The sequence below is a fragment of the Nelumbo lutea genome, chromosome 5 (genome assembly GCF_056320005.1).
Source record: "Nelumbo lutea isolate HS-2025 chromosome 5, American lotus-T2T, whole genome shotgun sequence".
Classification (NCBI taxonomy): domain Eukaryota; kingdom Viridiplantae; phylum Streptophyta; class Magnoliopsida; order Proteales; family Nelumbonaceae; genus Nelumbo; species Nelumbo lutea.
The window spans coordinates 20185410-20200978 of NC_142688.1; the positions used below are offsets into that span (position 1 = coordinate 20185410).

General features: G+C 37.3%; 1 protein-coding gene and 1 pseudogene across 6 annotated transcripts; one reads left to right on the plus strand and one right to left on the minus strand.

Annotated features, from left to right (window-relative positions):
- Nucleotides 1-185: 185 nt before the first annotated feature.
- Nucleotides 186-11913, plus strand: LOC148850827 (putative bifunctional dihydrofolate reductase-thymidylate synthase). 6 transcript variants are annotated; one of them, XM_088946473.1, is made up of 13 exons: nucleotides 193-500; nucleotides 2871-2926; nucleotides 3118-3656; nucleotides 3728-4127; nucleotides 4265-4309; nucleotides 4570-4635; nucleotides 6116-6177; nucleotides 6339-6413; nucleotides 8105-8270; nucleotides 8373-8496; nucleotides 9497-9603; nucleotides 9729-9919; nucleotides 11510-11913. In XM_088946473.1, the coding sequence occupies exons 2-12, from the start codon at nucleotides 2912-2914 to the stop codon at nucleotides 9837-9839; spliced, it is 1710 nt and encodes a 569-aa protein (XP_088802599.1). In that variant the 5' UTR covers nucleotides 193-500; nucleotides 2871-2911; the 3' UTR covers nucleotides 9840-9919; nucleotides 11510-11913. The 6 variants fall into 6 exon arrangements, with proteins under 6 accessions (XP_088802603.1, XP_088802599.1, XP_088802604.1 ...); XM_088946478.1 differs by having other exon boundaries at nucleotides 3227-3656; XM_088946475.1 differs by having other exon boundaries at nucleotides 254-455.
- A 1658-nt stretch (nucleotides 11914-13571) lies between these two features.
- LOC148850828 (AAA-ATPase At3g50940 pseudogene) lies at nucleotides 13572-14942 on the minus strand (annotated as a pseudogene).
- Nucleotides 14943-15569: the final 627 nt, after the last annotated feature.

Here is a 15569-nt window from a genome sequence, read left to right on the forward strand (position 1 = left end):
GAGAGGTAGGATATGACAAAGAAGTGGTTTAGATCCTTTAGGATGGATCGGACATTTCAGAAATTGAAGGGGCATGAGATCGTAGATTGAAGCTCCGGCAATTGTCAACAATAGGCCTACACATTCAGGGGTAATTAGGTAAATAAGCCCCTTTTATGTTCCTTTATATGCATTGGCGGTACCCCGCGGCCCGCGTTAAACGTGCATTTGGATTTTCCGCCTCCTACCTTGGTTGCTTTGAAACCCTTTCTCTACTCTCCCCTTTTACTCTCTTAAGTTGAGGAACTAGACTTTTGCTGCTGGTTTTTCTCCCCCTTCCTTCGATTTCACGGAAAATGTTGAACAATTAGAGCACTTTAAGCTCCATTTAAACCCTATTTTTTCTCTAATTCGGCGTTTACCCTGAAAGTAGTTGAAGAAGAAACTAAACTGAGAAGGAAAACTGAATTATTCAGGTTCTAACGATCGAAAATTTTCTCTTGTTTTCTCATAGATTTGAGGTCAGTGGGCTTGTTGTTGTTGCTATTATTATTATTATTATTATTATTATTATTGCAATATCTGCTTTGATAAGTGTTTTGAAGAATATGAAACAACATATTATAGTCAATTGCTCGTAGTTAATTTTACGGCATCGTTATGTGTTTCTTTTCTCGCTATTTATTTTCAGTAGAATTTTCGGTGAGTGTCTCAAAATACTCGAAAATCGAGAAACTTGTTTCTATTTTCTGGTACTGGTTCACATTGGAAATCTCCTCTGCTATTTATTCCCAGGATTTATTGTTGAATGCGTCTGCAAAACGTGAAACAATAGTTGTACGCTTTTTCATTTGTCTGAAAAATTCACATGGGAAATCTTGCATGTGTGGGAAAAACTATGCTGCCGGAAAGACATGTTACCGGAAGAGCTTTACCAAATCAAAACCTCTTACCATTTGTTGTCAGTTACTTGGTTCTATTATTTTTTAGTAGTTCGGTTTTGCTCTCTCTCAAAATGTTTGATATCTCCTTGGAATCCTTATTTCTGGTTATAATCGGATAATCCTTCCTCTCTCCATCCCTGATTTTTGTTTAACACTGGTACCCTCCATGTCTGCGTTACTTTGAGGTCAGGACGGAAATACTGTCTTTCACTATTGAGTGGAAATTTTAGTTAAAAATGCCGGCTAGGTAATTGGCGAAGTGGAGTGGAAAATTTTGTCTTTGTCACTTTATTGTCATAGCTTTGATTAAACAAGTTATTGTTGCACGCAACTTCCCTTTTTTTTTTTTATGTGTCCAGATGATCAAGAATCACCATTAGTCTTTCTAATTCTACATACGAGAAGGCCTATTCGAAAAATGAGAGCAGAAATGAATAGAATGAGATATTTCTTGGCCCTAATGGTAAAATCCTGGGCTAAAAAGTGTGAGAATGTAAGTTTGAGCATAAGAGTGGTCACTTTGTGTAAAATATGTCAAACGATAGGTTCATTTCTAGTCCACCCCTCCCAAGACCAGATAGTTGGGACCAATATTGGATAAAGTCCTTATGTGTGATGGTATGCTCGAACTGATTTTTGACAGATTTAATGTCTCAGGTGCAACCAGTTTCGTGGTAGGTCTTGATTCTATGAACCAACACATGGAAAGTTATGACATTTGGAATGTCAGTCCCAATAGGGGAAGGAAATGCCATGGCTGAAATAATGTCCATGTCACAACGATTTTGAATGTGCTAGTTGCTAGTGGCTACTCAGCTTTAAAGAGAATCGGAAAGAGACTGTTTGGTAACCAGGTTGATCAGATCATTTAGATTGATTCCAACATCCAAAATTTTCAACATCCTAGTTGATAGTCTAGCATGAGGTGCAGAGACTCCTTGTGTTGGGGATGGGTGTACCAGGGTAAGAATTGTATCTACTTGCTTATAGAGTAGATGGCCGCCATGACTGCTGTTGGTCCTTTATTCTATTTGATCGGGGTGGAAGATTTGTGCTCTCTGGTGCATAATGTTTTGAGTCTGCTACACACTAATATATACTTCTGATCTTGTTACGGTCAAGTACCCTTTTGGACCCTTGATCTGATTTTGAATTCATGTATACAAATTTTGACATGAGACTCTAGAGGATTATCATGTTTACTGAGGAGACATTTCTGTTTTCCAAGTCCATGATATGATGACTACAAAATCCATTTTGTTAGCTACAAACTTTGTCTTTTCAATTTTCATATAACCCATTTCAGCTTACCAATGATGGCTAGTTTCTAAAAGTATTTATAAGACATTTCTGTTTTAAATTGCCTTTTGTTGATTGCTGTTGTGTCTGTATATGTATTCAGAAAGTTGAATTCCTATCATCAATTTGAAGGCCAGTACATTTCTATCGAAAATTCTTTTAAGACCTCTTTATTCGAACCTAGCCCTTTTTTTTCACTAGTGGTAACATAAAGAAGACAGAATCTTATTATATAGAAAAATTATTTGATCCACATGAGAACACAAATTGGTAAACCAGGTTTCAATAGTATTTGAGGTTTACATAATAAATTTAAATTATTGCATATGTCTGTTTTTTGAGTAATCTGTTAATTGGTAAGATACTAAGATTGGGTTCGATATTCTAGATAGACCTTGTGAAAATCATTCTAGGGTCTATATGTGAAACATGCTATTTTCTTTTTATAACTTATGAAGAGTTTACAGATTCACATGGTTGTGCTTGGTGTATGCGGCATCCTTCCAGGAATTCTAGAGGTTTTAACATTGATGCTGGAGCCTTTCATTCAGTAGTTTAAAACTTAGATTTATTTTGAACTTTAATTTGTTAGGAATTCTATTATCCTGTTTTATGAATCACCAAGTGAATCTGGTTAGCCTTCAACAGATGTCCAGTTGTTGAAATTGGGGATTTTGTGCTCAGAGAACATGCCTTTTTGCAAGGTTTCTCCAACATTCTCTACATCATGTGTTAAGTGTAACTTTATTGACCTATTGCAAATCTACATATTGGCTTATTGTCCTTTGACGGGTTACTTCATTTTATTATTTTTCTTAGATTTGCATATTAGACCTCCTTGTAGATGTGTTTCTCCCTTTTGAGTATTGCAGTCTGGTTCTTTTACCTATTTCAGGCTCTATCACGCTTTCGCAGAAGTAGCTTTGTTTCTGACTTATCATCTTCACAGCTATTTGGGGCTTTATACTCGATTGCAAATTATAGGTCCTGTCTTAAATTTTCAGTTATGGCTGGTGAGACCATCACGAACGTTCCGAATGGAAATGCAAGTATACAGCCTGATCCCAAGAGAACTTTCCAAGTTGTTGTGGCTGCAACTAAAAGTATGGGCATTGGAAAGGATGGGAAACTGCCCTGGAGATTGCCTTCTGACCTTAAATTTTTCAGGGAGGTCACAATGGCTACATCAGATCCTGCGAAAAAGAATGCAGTGATAATGGGTAGGAAAACATGGGAAGGTATTCCTCCTGAGCATCGACCTTTACCTGGTCGCCTTAATGTTGTACTGACTCGGTCTGGAAGCTTTGATATTGCAACTGCTGAGAATGTTGTAATATGTGGAAGCATGTCTTCGGCTTTGGAATTGTTAGCATCTTCTCCTTATTGTCTATCGATAGAGAAAGTGTTTGTTATAGGTGGTGGCCAGATACTAAGGTCAGTATTTTGTTACTTGTCCTAAGATAAGGTTTGTTCTTTAAGATAGATATTTATGTTCTTCAATACAGGGAATCTCTTAATGCACCTGAATGTGATGCCATCCACATCACAGAAATTGAGACAAGCTTCGAATGTGACACATTCATCCCTCCTATTGAGTTATCAGTGTTTCAGCCATGGTACTCATCCTTCCCATTGATAGAAAACAACATTCGATGTTCTTTTGTTACTTATGTTCGTGTGAGGAGATCTGCAGCAGAATATCTTTATCAAGACAATGGGGGGATGTTTGATGGTAATTCAAACAATACTAAATTTGAGATAGAGAAATTCTCCTTTCTGCCAAAGATGATTTTTGAGAGACATGAAGAGTATATGTATCTGAGACTGGTTGAAGATATCATCTCAAATGGCAACCAAAAGGATGACAGAACCGGGACTGGTACCCTTTCAAAATTTGGCTGCCAGGTAATGGTAAACCTAGTCTATTTATTTTGGTTTAGTTTTACTTTGCTCTTAGTGTTTTCTCTAGTTGTGTTTTCTGTGTGCACATCAAATTTCTACTAGGCCCATTCATTCAACATTATTGTCTTCCTGTTCTGCAGATGCATTTTAATTTGCGCAAATCTTTTCCGCTTCTTACTACTAAGGTATGAGCTATCTTCCTAAAGATTTTTTTCTAATCACAACATGTTGCAGTAATCATTTCTGCTGAGTGCATGATTATTTGGCCATTTATACCTTATCCATGTGTCTTATCATGAGCGAATGATTTATACTGACATGCCTGTTGTTGAACTTTTCTTACCTTTTTCTGGTCATCATGATCTAATTGAGATATCTAATAAGGAATTTTGTACGGATTTATGTTTTCTAGGTTGTAATTTATGGTTGTCTTTTGGTTCCACAGAAAGTGTTCTGGCGTGGTGTTGTTGAAGAACTTTTGTGGTTCATCAGTGGTTCAACAAATGCAAAGGTAAATTGTAGTTAAACACCTTATTAGATATTTGTGCTTTTTATACATTGTTTCTAAAGCTATAAGGTAAAGTGAAGCTTATGGAGGCTAATGATTTGTTTGGTTTTGGAAATCTCAGTGAACACGGTTTCTTTGATATGCACTTTATGCATCTTATCAGTTAGTTTTATATATAGCTGAGTCAATAAAGGAAATATTCTTAAATATTAAATATTTATCAGGTTTGGGATCTCCTTTCTTTTCCTTAGAGGTATTTTTAAGTATTAAATATTCTTGGGTTTCAGGTTGACATTTCCATGCTGCTAAGCGGCTTTTTTTTTTCCTAGTGCTTCCCTATTCTCTGATGAAGTTTCTAGTTGTCCTGGCAAATCAAATAGCTGCTTAGATGATATTTTTATTTCTCTGGTTTCCCTATCATCACCCCAAACATGGAAAATATAACTATTGTATCATAGTGCACCAGTTTACTACCTCAGAAATTTTCTCAGAATGTGTTAAAACATGACTAATAGTTGACGGGCAAAATTTACAGGTTAGGACCAATATAGGAAACATGTTACAAATATTGTAAAAATTATAGACATGCTGGAAACATCGTAAAATATGTGAAAATATAGAATGATATTTTATGAAATGATAAAATAAGCATAGGTACACCTTTCTAGATAGATTATTATCTTGTTCCAAGCCATCGAACAAAGCTAAGAAGCTAAGGTTAAAGACAAAATAATACTATGCAAAGTTCTGTAAACGTTAGGAGTCAAGACTACATGATAGAGTGAGTTCAAGCGAACCTTAAACTCAAAGAAAGTGCAAATTATTCCAATAGATCAACCAAATAATCTATTATGAAAACAAAAGCTAAGATTTAATTTCATGTCTAAAAGGAATTTTAAGCTGGTTTAAAGTGGTAATCATGTCCATTAGTTGGACATCATTACTCCACATGTCTACAATGTTATTTTTGTACTCCACATAGCACTGGTGGTTTTCACTGGAGAATGTTTCGATTCCAGTAATACTATCGATAGCCATGGAAATAGAAATACATCATGTAAATATTAGGAAATATATGGGCATTTTAAACCATGGTTTGCCTTTTTGGTATGTACGCATTGCCACATGCACTCAGACCTCGCAAAAAGGTTTGTATTTTTAATGTTATGTCAATAGAGGGATTACTACTATATTTATGCCATTAAAGTTAAAATGTCTTATTATTTTTGGCATTTCTGTGCTTATGATAAAACTAGTTAACAAATTTCTTCAATTTCATGATCCTCTATACATCTTCTCCATCATTTCCAGCTTCTTTTTTCTGCCTTTTCTTCTGACTCTTATAATGGTGGGGAGGTTAATTATGGTTACATCACTTGACAACATTCCATTATATGAGCATTTATTCAGGGAAGCTCCTTTAGTTTAACTTCTAGTTTGTGGTGGCAGTGGATCGTCTACTGAAATATCTTATTGCCAACAGGTTTTACAGGAAAAAGGCATTCACATTTGGGATGGCAATGCGTCCAGAGACTACCTTGACAGGCAAAAATACTAGGCTATTAACCTTGTTTTAGGAAATTTAAGAACTACTTCATTGATTCAAATGTGACTAACTTCTTACTTTGATGCTGAGCTATAGGACATCTTAAGTTCTTAATGTCATAAATGCAGATTTAACTGACAGGTTTTGCATTCTCTCACAGCATTGGTTTGACAGATAGGGAAGAGGGTGACTTGGGGCCTATATATGGCTTTCAGTGGAGACACCATGGTGCCAGGTAAAGGAACATCTACTGTATTATCAGATAATCTATATCCCCACTTCTCTATTAGGATTGGCATCATTTGTTGAAACATGAGATTGTTGTTTGGTTTCCAATCTCTTTAAGTATAAGTAATTGGATAACACCACAAGATGATTTCCAAAACTCCAGGAGGGTGGTTTGCTAATTGCCTATAAGAAGGGTTTTATGCATCAGTTCTTTCACATTATAACAAGTTTTTTTTTCCTCTCTTCTGTCCACAAGACCAGACATGTAAAGATGAATGCAACTTTAATTAATCACTTAATCTCTGTAAGTCTATTCTTGCGATTCCCTCAACCATTTCTTCCTCTAGTATCTTTCCTTATTACTGCTAAATAAACTGTCGCCACTAGGAAAAGAGTTGGTGGTAGCAGGTTCTCTCTTCTCCACCAGGAAAGGCCACTAATAAGGGAGTGGGAAGCAACTATATAAGAAATGAAGGTGGTCATCTTCTGGTATCTGCCATTTGATATGTGCCTTAGGAGAACTCGCCCCTAAAAGCTAGCTTTAGAGGGAGGGAACCCAAGCACATATATACCACACAACAACAGTATCCCATACTACCGATGTGGGATATCTCACATTAGCATCCCATACTACTAACGTGGGACAAATGGATCGCAACATCCCACCACGCTCTGTGCAGTCCCAGTGCTCACGCAAGTTGGCTTTGCACTAGTCCACCTAGTCCCAGCCGAACACTGCAATACCGACGTTACCACCTGCGCTGCACGACTGCAACTGGGAGGCATGGTGTAGGCTCTGATACCATTTGATACATGCCTTAGGAGAACTCACCTGTTAGAGGGAACCCAAGCACATATATACCACATAACAGTATCCCATACCACCGTTGTGGGATATCTTACTTCTCACATTAGCATCCCATACTACCAACGTGGGACAAACGGATCACAACATTACACCTACAGATCTAGGTTTAGCAATCCAAAAGTACTTCTATGGAATGAGGACAAAGTAATAAATGTGAATCATGTGATACATAAATGTAATTGCATGAAGGTGCTCTTAGCCTATCATAGGAGAAGACTCGTTCAATAAGATGCAAATGACATCTCATGCAGTCACTATTGCTAACAAATATGCAACCACAATCATATCTATAAACAGAAGGCAACATATGAAGCAACCTTGAGATTAAAGCAGGTTTCCTGAAGCAATTGAAGCCCTTTAAGAAGAAATGGAAATATAAGAGGAAGATGAAGCTCTAATAGTATTTTCAGTTAAATCAAGACTCAAGAGGTAGATAAAAAAAATAAAGAAACAAACAATAACAAGATCCACTGAAAGTCCGAAGAGAAGAAGGTTAAAAGGTTGAACTAAGGTTTTTTTGGTTTGTTAAAGGATTAAATTAACAGTTTTATGATTATTCTAACATTTAGGATATGGATGTAAATAACCTAGAAAAAAGGGGAATGATGCAAATTTAAGGGGGAGCACAGAAAGCTCCTAAAACATGGGAGTGCAGAGGACTGAAAAAATGGGAGCACAAAGGGGGAAGGGTAAAAAGGATGGGTTAAAAATAGAATCCTGTGAGTAATACACATGAATTTCATGTGCCTCCTGTTTAACATGCCATTTATTCTGTTTAACCTTCATTCATTCCATTTGGATGGTTCCTCATCTGGGGCTCTATTTTGCAGGTATACCAACATGCATGCTGACTACAGTGGTCAAGGATTTGATCAGTTGTTGGATGTTATCGACAAAATCAAGAATAAGCCAGATGACCGGCGAATTATTCTCTCAGCTTGGAATCCTTCTGATCTTAAATTGATGGCACTTCCACCTTGCCACATGTTTGCACAGGTTAACAATGGGTTGCTTCATTTTTTGTTTCTTTGCTATTTCTATTCCTATTGAATTATATGCGTTATTATTATTATTATTATTATATTTTTTTTTTTGCAGTTTTATGTGGTCAATGGGGAGTTATCTTGTCAAATGTATCAGCGCTCTGCTGACATGGGTCTTGGTGTGCCATTTAACATTGCATCTTATGCTCTCCTAACATGCATGATTGCTCATGTTTGTGGTATGCACCTGTCCCTACAACTACAGTCCAGCTTTGTGCAAATGGGCACTTTAGATGCATAATATCTTGATGGAATACATTGGCATTTGATTAAGTGTCAACATAAAATGTTTTTGGTTCTGTGTACTATGGGGATCTATTTGCACTGGTTAAAGTTTTAATGGAAATGCTGTTTTATAATGTTTTAAGAAATCATAAGGTGGCTACTCATGGTGTGGTATTTGATTTTGAGAGCTCATACTGTGTTATGAACAATATGTTATTTCATATAGAATGGCAAAAGATTAAAAAAAGAAATGGGTTTATTTGGGAGGCAAGATAGTCTACCTGTAGATGATGCCTTCTTGGCCAATATTCATTAGACCTGATTGCACTTTTCCTCACAAATGTAAAACTTCTCATGGCATTTTCCTCTCTAAGAAGTTTTCCTTTGGAGCTTTTATTGGGGAGCTCTACCCCTGTCATTTGGTTCTGTATGTGAACATCAAATGGTGTAGGGGTTTCATGTGGATGGACACTCTCTCTTTCTCTCTCTCTCTCTCTCTCATATGTGTGTGGAACTGATCCTCTCTGGTCTCTGAACAGTTCAACCATCTTGTCCACTGATTTCCAGAAAGTGTAATTTTGCACTGCATCCTGGTATCATATACTGGAGGAATCCACTTCATAGATTTGGTGGACACCAATACTTCAACAAATCATAGATGTGCAATCCTGAGGAGTCCTACTTTCCTGAAGTGGGCAGTGGACTATTAAAACAATAATTTTATGCATATCCTTTTTTGTTATAAAATATTATCAGTTGGGATATATAAGTATAGTTGCAAAAAAGTATGGAAACAATGAGGATATGGTATTTACTTTTTTTTTTTTTAATTTCTCACTGTACCTGGGGTTACGTTTTCTTTCCATTTTTCTTGGTAGTGGTTTGTTTTCTGCCTGACATCATACTACTATCATCTCTCTCTTTAACAGGTTATGTCTCTTTTCTCCTATACAGATCTTATTCCTGGTGATTTCATCCATGTTATTGGGGATGCTCATGTTTATAGAACTCATGTTAGACCTTTGCAGGAACAGCTTCAAAAACTTCCTAAACCTTTCCCAGTAAGTATGCTGGAGTAAAAAGAAATTAGTTGTTTTTTCTTTGGTCTATTATTTTAAAGCTGTTTAATTTCCTTTTTCTTTGATTTCTCATTATTCTTTTGTATCCTCTTACCATTGCAATACAGATTCTGAAGATCAATCCTCACAAGAAAGACATAGATAGTTTTGTGGCTACTGATTTCAAACTTGTAGGTTATGATCCTCACCAGAAAATAGAAATGAAAATGGCTGTATAGAGATACTACCTTGAGGGTCCACCTAAACAGATTTTAGAGGTTATTCACCCCCTTCATCAAGATTGTTGTTAGTATTTGAGGTAAGTTGTTTGTTTGCTTTTTTAATACCCTGTCTTACATTCTTCTGGTGTATAGTTTTTGTGCATTATAGCTTAAATGAGCTGTGCTAAACACCAGTTTTCAAGGTATTGTGCCACTCGGGTTATGCAGCATTTCCATGTGGTTATTTTTGGAAACATGGAAAACATGTATGCTTTGTAATGCAATACCTATTGTTGCCCAGCCCCATAATATAATAGCTTTTTTTTCTGATAAATATTTATAATGTAATAATTCTTCACTGTCTATACCATAACCTGTTTTTAGTGTATCAACTTTATGTAGAAGGAACATTTATTTAGAAAACAGTTTAGGGACAAAGTTTGTTCTATTGGGATCTGTGAATATCTCAGGACAAAAATCAATCTGATAAGATGATCTTGGCCATCCATCACATTGGCATGTTGAACAGAACAGAGTTATTTTTTATTTTTTGAGAAGGTGGTAACTTTCATTAGAACAAAAAGGGAAGGAACTACAAGATGAATTCCATAGGGACTGATTCTGTTCTGCTTCTAAAGGGTTCGATAATTTGGGTTAGTCTTCTTAAGACTGGGCTTATGCTTACTCTTTGGGCCATGTTTAGTATTCCTTTCATTGTTTCAAATTCTCTTAATAAGAGGCCTTGTTTCTTGGGAGGGGTAGACTGGATATGGACCTAACCTTCGGCATTTTTTTCTCCAGTAGGCAACCTTCTTCTTGTAGTGCCCTAAGACTTCATATTAGGGCACTACTACATTTCCATCAATTATTTACTGGGTCAAGTATCTATCTATCTATCTATTTATCTATACCTGTGTTCGATGTTAAGTTAAAATCTTATGATTTACAATGGTTTCGATTTGAATCTTATGTCCAAATCCTTTTCTGCAAAATCTTGTGATTTTTGTTTGAATCCTACAACTTGAATCATAAATATTTTGATTTATACGATTCAAATTAATTCAATTAAGAGTTAATTCTCTACTTTATTGTTTTATCTTGTTAATATTTAGTTTTGACAAGGGTGACTTGTTTTAAGGACGTTACTAGAAATTGGCTTATTTAGGTTATTTAAGACCACACATTGAATTTATTTTCCGTCATATGTAGGATAAAGAATCATTGTTTGTGGATTATTTGACTTTCAGATCAATTTGAATATATCATATTAGACTTCTATTGTTAAGCTGTAAATTCTATTGATTTAGGTACATGCATGGTAGATATGGATTAAAAATAGGGTAGAATCAAGTTTCTATATGTATATATTTTGCCTTTTATCATATCTATATTTAATTTTGACTACTTTTTAAAAGTTAGAAATAATCTTGCGATTTATGATACAGTTAACGATTTGATTCATTTTTCTCTACGATTTACTATACAATTACGATTTTCAGAATATTGCTTGCATTTAGATCTGGAATTTAGAAAACTTTTTCATTGTTATCCAACTAAGATAGCTTTTACAATTTCATTGGTATTTAGTTTTATTTTTGCATATGTGAATCATTGAGTTAAACCCGGTATGTGCCTAATTGAAAGCAGTTATTCCTTAATAATTAAATTTCTCCTTTTAATGTCTCCAGGCACAAGTAGAGGAGGTTTGGTCAATGTAAACTTCTGTTGAAGGAATGGCTGGTTGTTTTTACCTCAACCTTATTCCAATTCGTGGGATCCTTTTACTTCCCACCTAAAACTATGGCTTGAAGATGATTTAGGATTTTTCCTTGTTGTATGTTTAATACTCTTAACATGAAGCAGTTGCTTCTGGTCTTTTCTAGTCTTTTCCCCTAAATATGTAGCCCAGTGCCCAGACTTGGTTACATGCCGTAATTCTGCATGTATGGTGCTGTGGTGTAAAGGTTAATAGAGATGAATGTTTTTAGGTCATCTAGATTTCGTTTTCATTTCACTCTTTTTCTGGTCTTATGTAACTAATAACTGATACAAGCTTGAAACTAATAGAGAAAGAACTTGGGTGTACAGCATATATTAACTGTGAGGTTAGGAATCTACTGTTAGGTTTCATCTTCTTCGCAATAAAACTAAATGGTTCTACCTTTTGTCGGCCTTTCGTTTTCATCTGATTAGATTGAAAAATGAACTAGCAAAGTGGTTTTCCTGGTAAAAACCCCATGTTTGCTGTGTATTTTGCATAAAAATGTGATTTCTTTCAAAATCATAGCATATAAGGGCAACTTTTGGGGTTTAATTTAATATAAATTTAAAGTAATATATTTAAAAAAATTTTAAAAATAAGTTAACTTTTTAAAAATAATATTTATAAAGGGCAAAACACTGTTCATCTTCTTCCCATTTGTTTTATAGAGCCGTCGCCTGTCGCCATTTGTCACCACTTGCCACCACCATCCACCGCCGCCACCGCCTCCGGCAACATTGCTGGAGGTGGCCGGAGGCAGAGGTGGCCATGGCGGTCTCTCTATCCAACACCGCCACCTCTGCCTCTGCTTCCGACAACTTTGCTGGAGATGGGTGGAGGTAGAGGTGGTGGTAGCGGTGCTGGTGGTTTCTGTCCAATGCTCACCTCCGCCTCCACCTCCGGCAACGTTGCTGGAGATGGGTGGAGATAGGTGGCGGCGGCGACGGGTAGAGGAATGACCATCAGTCCCGCTGCCGCCACCTCTACCTTTTGCAACGTTGTCGGAGGTGGTGGTGGATGGCGGTGGGCGGCGGCTCTGTTAAACAAATAGGAAGAAGAAAATGAACAGTATTTTTGCATTTTTATTGATATTATTTTTAAAAAATTAATCTGTTTTGAAAATTTTTAAATATATTACTTTTATTGATATTAAACCCAAAAGTTGCCCTTATATGCTATTACCCCATTTTTACCAAGTGACAATAATAGATCATTGATGTAATGGTGGTAGTGGTGATGATGCCTAGTTATCAATGCAACACCTAGGCTTCAAAGTTTTAGGTCTGCTGTGCTTTGCCTTGGTGCTTCACATGGATTGTGCTAAATTTGGGTGTGTTACACTACATGATATAATATTTGTACAAAGAGCAAAAGATGAAATCATATTTCCGAAAGGCCATTTTTCAGTTCGAAGAATCATAAAGTTGTGGACTATGAACCTATAACAATTCAACTATGGTAGCCTTCGTAAGAGGCTTCTGCCTCATTCAATCTCTTGCCCTATGAGCAAAACTAGTTAGCATCTTCCTCTCCAATGGATTCATGGTCTTGACTCTTGATGGATGTCTAGATGAGGTGTAATGCGAACTAATCTTCCATGTTTCTATTTCGACTGTCAAAAGTCAATACAATTCGGATCTGCTATTCACAGAACGTGCCCCACACTGACTTCACAGCACGTTTCAGCTGTGTATTGAGAACATTTTTCCACAGAGCGCGCCTCACACGACCTTACAGCTTGGTTCAGTTGTGCATCCAGTAACTGTAAATCTTTATGCATGGAATTGAAAGTTGAGAGGGCCTACTGCTTCAGTCTGATTGTTCACAGTACAAGAATTTGGGGCTTGGAGCAGGCAAGGGCAAACCAAAGAGGAGCGATCTGTTAACTTTCATGCTAAAAAATATACCTTTCTTTAATCAATTTTAGTTTACATGATTTTAGAATTTAAGACCCACTGAGAATCACTAAAAGCACTTCCTTTCTGTCACTATATTCTGATAAATACACAATGCACACTAATATTGCTTTTCTTTACTACTTCCTTCTTTCTCTTTTTCTCAACTCCATCCTCAATCTCTTGCCGTTCCTTTTCTTGAATATCATCTTCTTTTACAACTTCAGCGTCAGTTTTATTACCTTCCGTCTTCTTCCTTCGGAGGAATCTAGTCAGCCCTGCCAAGGCAATTTCTGCATCATCGCTCTTCATGAGCTCTTCAGCAACTTCTGCTGGCGTGGCATCCACCTCCATTCTTCGATTTCTACGAAGAGACAGTGATCAGATATTCCGAGGTAGTTAGACGCGAGTTGCTTGAATCCACAAAGGGTACAGTAAGACGTGTATCTGCATGTCCATTCGGTCTTGCAGAGTCCAACCGATCTTTATGATTGGTCGTCAACGCGATGATCCTCTCATCTCCACAGCTTGACCACAGCCCATCAATGAAATTGAGCAAACCCGATAATGTCGACTGTGGTGCAAAAAGGGGGAAAAAACAATTTAGAAAGAAGAAAAACAGAAACCACCTGAAGATTATGAACGTCTGTATCTTGTAGTAGTCAAGTCTCTCTGTCTCTCTGCAGTGTGGAATTCTTTCGTTGTTTTCCGATTCTGCAATTGGACCCTGCAGTCAATATCCTCGATCACGAGTATTGATCGATTGGTTGTTGAATGTTGATGTGAGCAGCTTCTGAGTTCTGAGTTGCCATGCAGATCGGTGAGCTCCCAAGTCATTGATGTCGTAGTTGAGATAATTGGCCATGGCTGCAATCAAGCTGGACTTTCTGATTCCAGGAGGGACATACAACAGATACCCACATTTCCAAACCTTCCCCACTTTCCTATAGAACTCCCTTCTCTTCACAACCCTCGCCAGATCCTCCATCACTTCCTTCTTGAGCATTGAATCCATGGCCAATGTGTCAAAAGTTGCCGGGTGATTGAGGTTAACCGATACCCAAGCACAGCTGCCTAGAGAATGCAACTTAACGACTTTGTTTTCTTCTTTGATGACTTCTGATTTCTTCAGCATGAATTCATCACATTTTCCTTGTGTTTTTTTCGGAAACTGAGCTCGAAGAATCTCTTTTAGGATGATTGGTAAGTTGAATAATCATCAAAGTGAACACGACTAGCCTTACCTGTCTCGGTACAGATGAATTTCCATTCAGTTGAATCCCTTGGAAGACTTCAACAATCTCCTCACCTGCTTCAATGCCAACGGATAAGTTCTTCTCTGCTTGGGCTTTACCCACCTTCAGCCTATTAACGGAGGGGGTTATCTTGGTGGGTAAGTGCAATTTCTGAGGCCTCGAAGATGTCGTTGATGGAGCAACCCCCATGATCATACTCGTCGATGAGGAGGGTGATCAGTTAGAAGAGCAATGGCTGCACAGGGCTCCAAGGATGGAGGAGATTTTGTCCTGTAGCTGTTAAGGTATCATTGTTCGGATTTCACTGGCCATGGTTCGAACGAGCATCATCGATGTTGCAAGGGCCGTATAGGCAGAAAACAGTGTTGTTGTTGCAGGAAATCTGGTAAGAAGCGTAGACATGTTTAGATATGAAAGCTTTGGAGACAAAGAAACCAAGTGGGATGATTGGATGATTTATTGCTACGGTTGTGTGGGTTGTAGTTGAGAACCAACCTTCCTGTAAGTGGATTTTATAGGGTGCAGGCAAAAGCTTCCATAGGAAGACGAGTACATTTGAATGTGATAGTGTTCATGAATACTGGTCGATCGTGGTCAACATCACAAACCCTTTGTTCTGGAAAAGGGAAGGACATGTCAACCCGCTTAAGATTGTCGTTAGCGGCCCAAAAAAATTTATCGTTTGAGGATTCTTAGGGTCTACTTGCAACTATGTCAGGGGACGTAAATCGCGATTGCAATTATCAAACTTCAGCCTTCAGGGAAGTTTCAGCAACAGCCATAAACTTCAGTAAGGTTTCGGCATTTTATCCACTCTAATCGTGCTTGAAGACAT

Bases quoted from the DNA above. Each gene is read 5' to 3' on its own strand.
- LOC148850827 (XM_088946473.1), top strand. The intron at 4,128-4,264 runs GTAATGGTAAAC...CCTGTTCTGCAG, and splicing joins TTTCAAAATTTGGCTGCCAG to ATGCATTTTAATTTGCGCAA. The intron at 6,178-6,338 runs GCAAAAATACTA...ATTCTCTCACAG, and splicing joins TCCAGAGACTACCTTGACAG to CATTGGTTTGACAGATAGGG.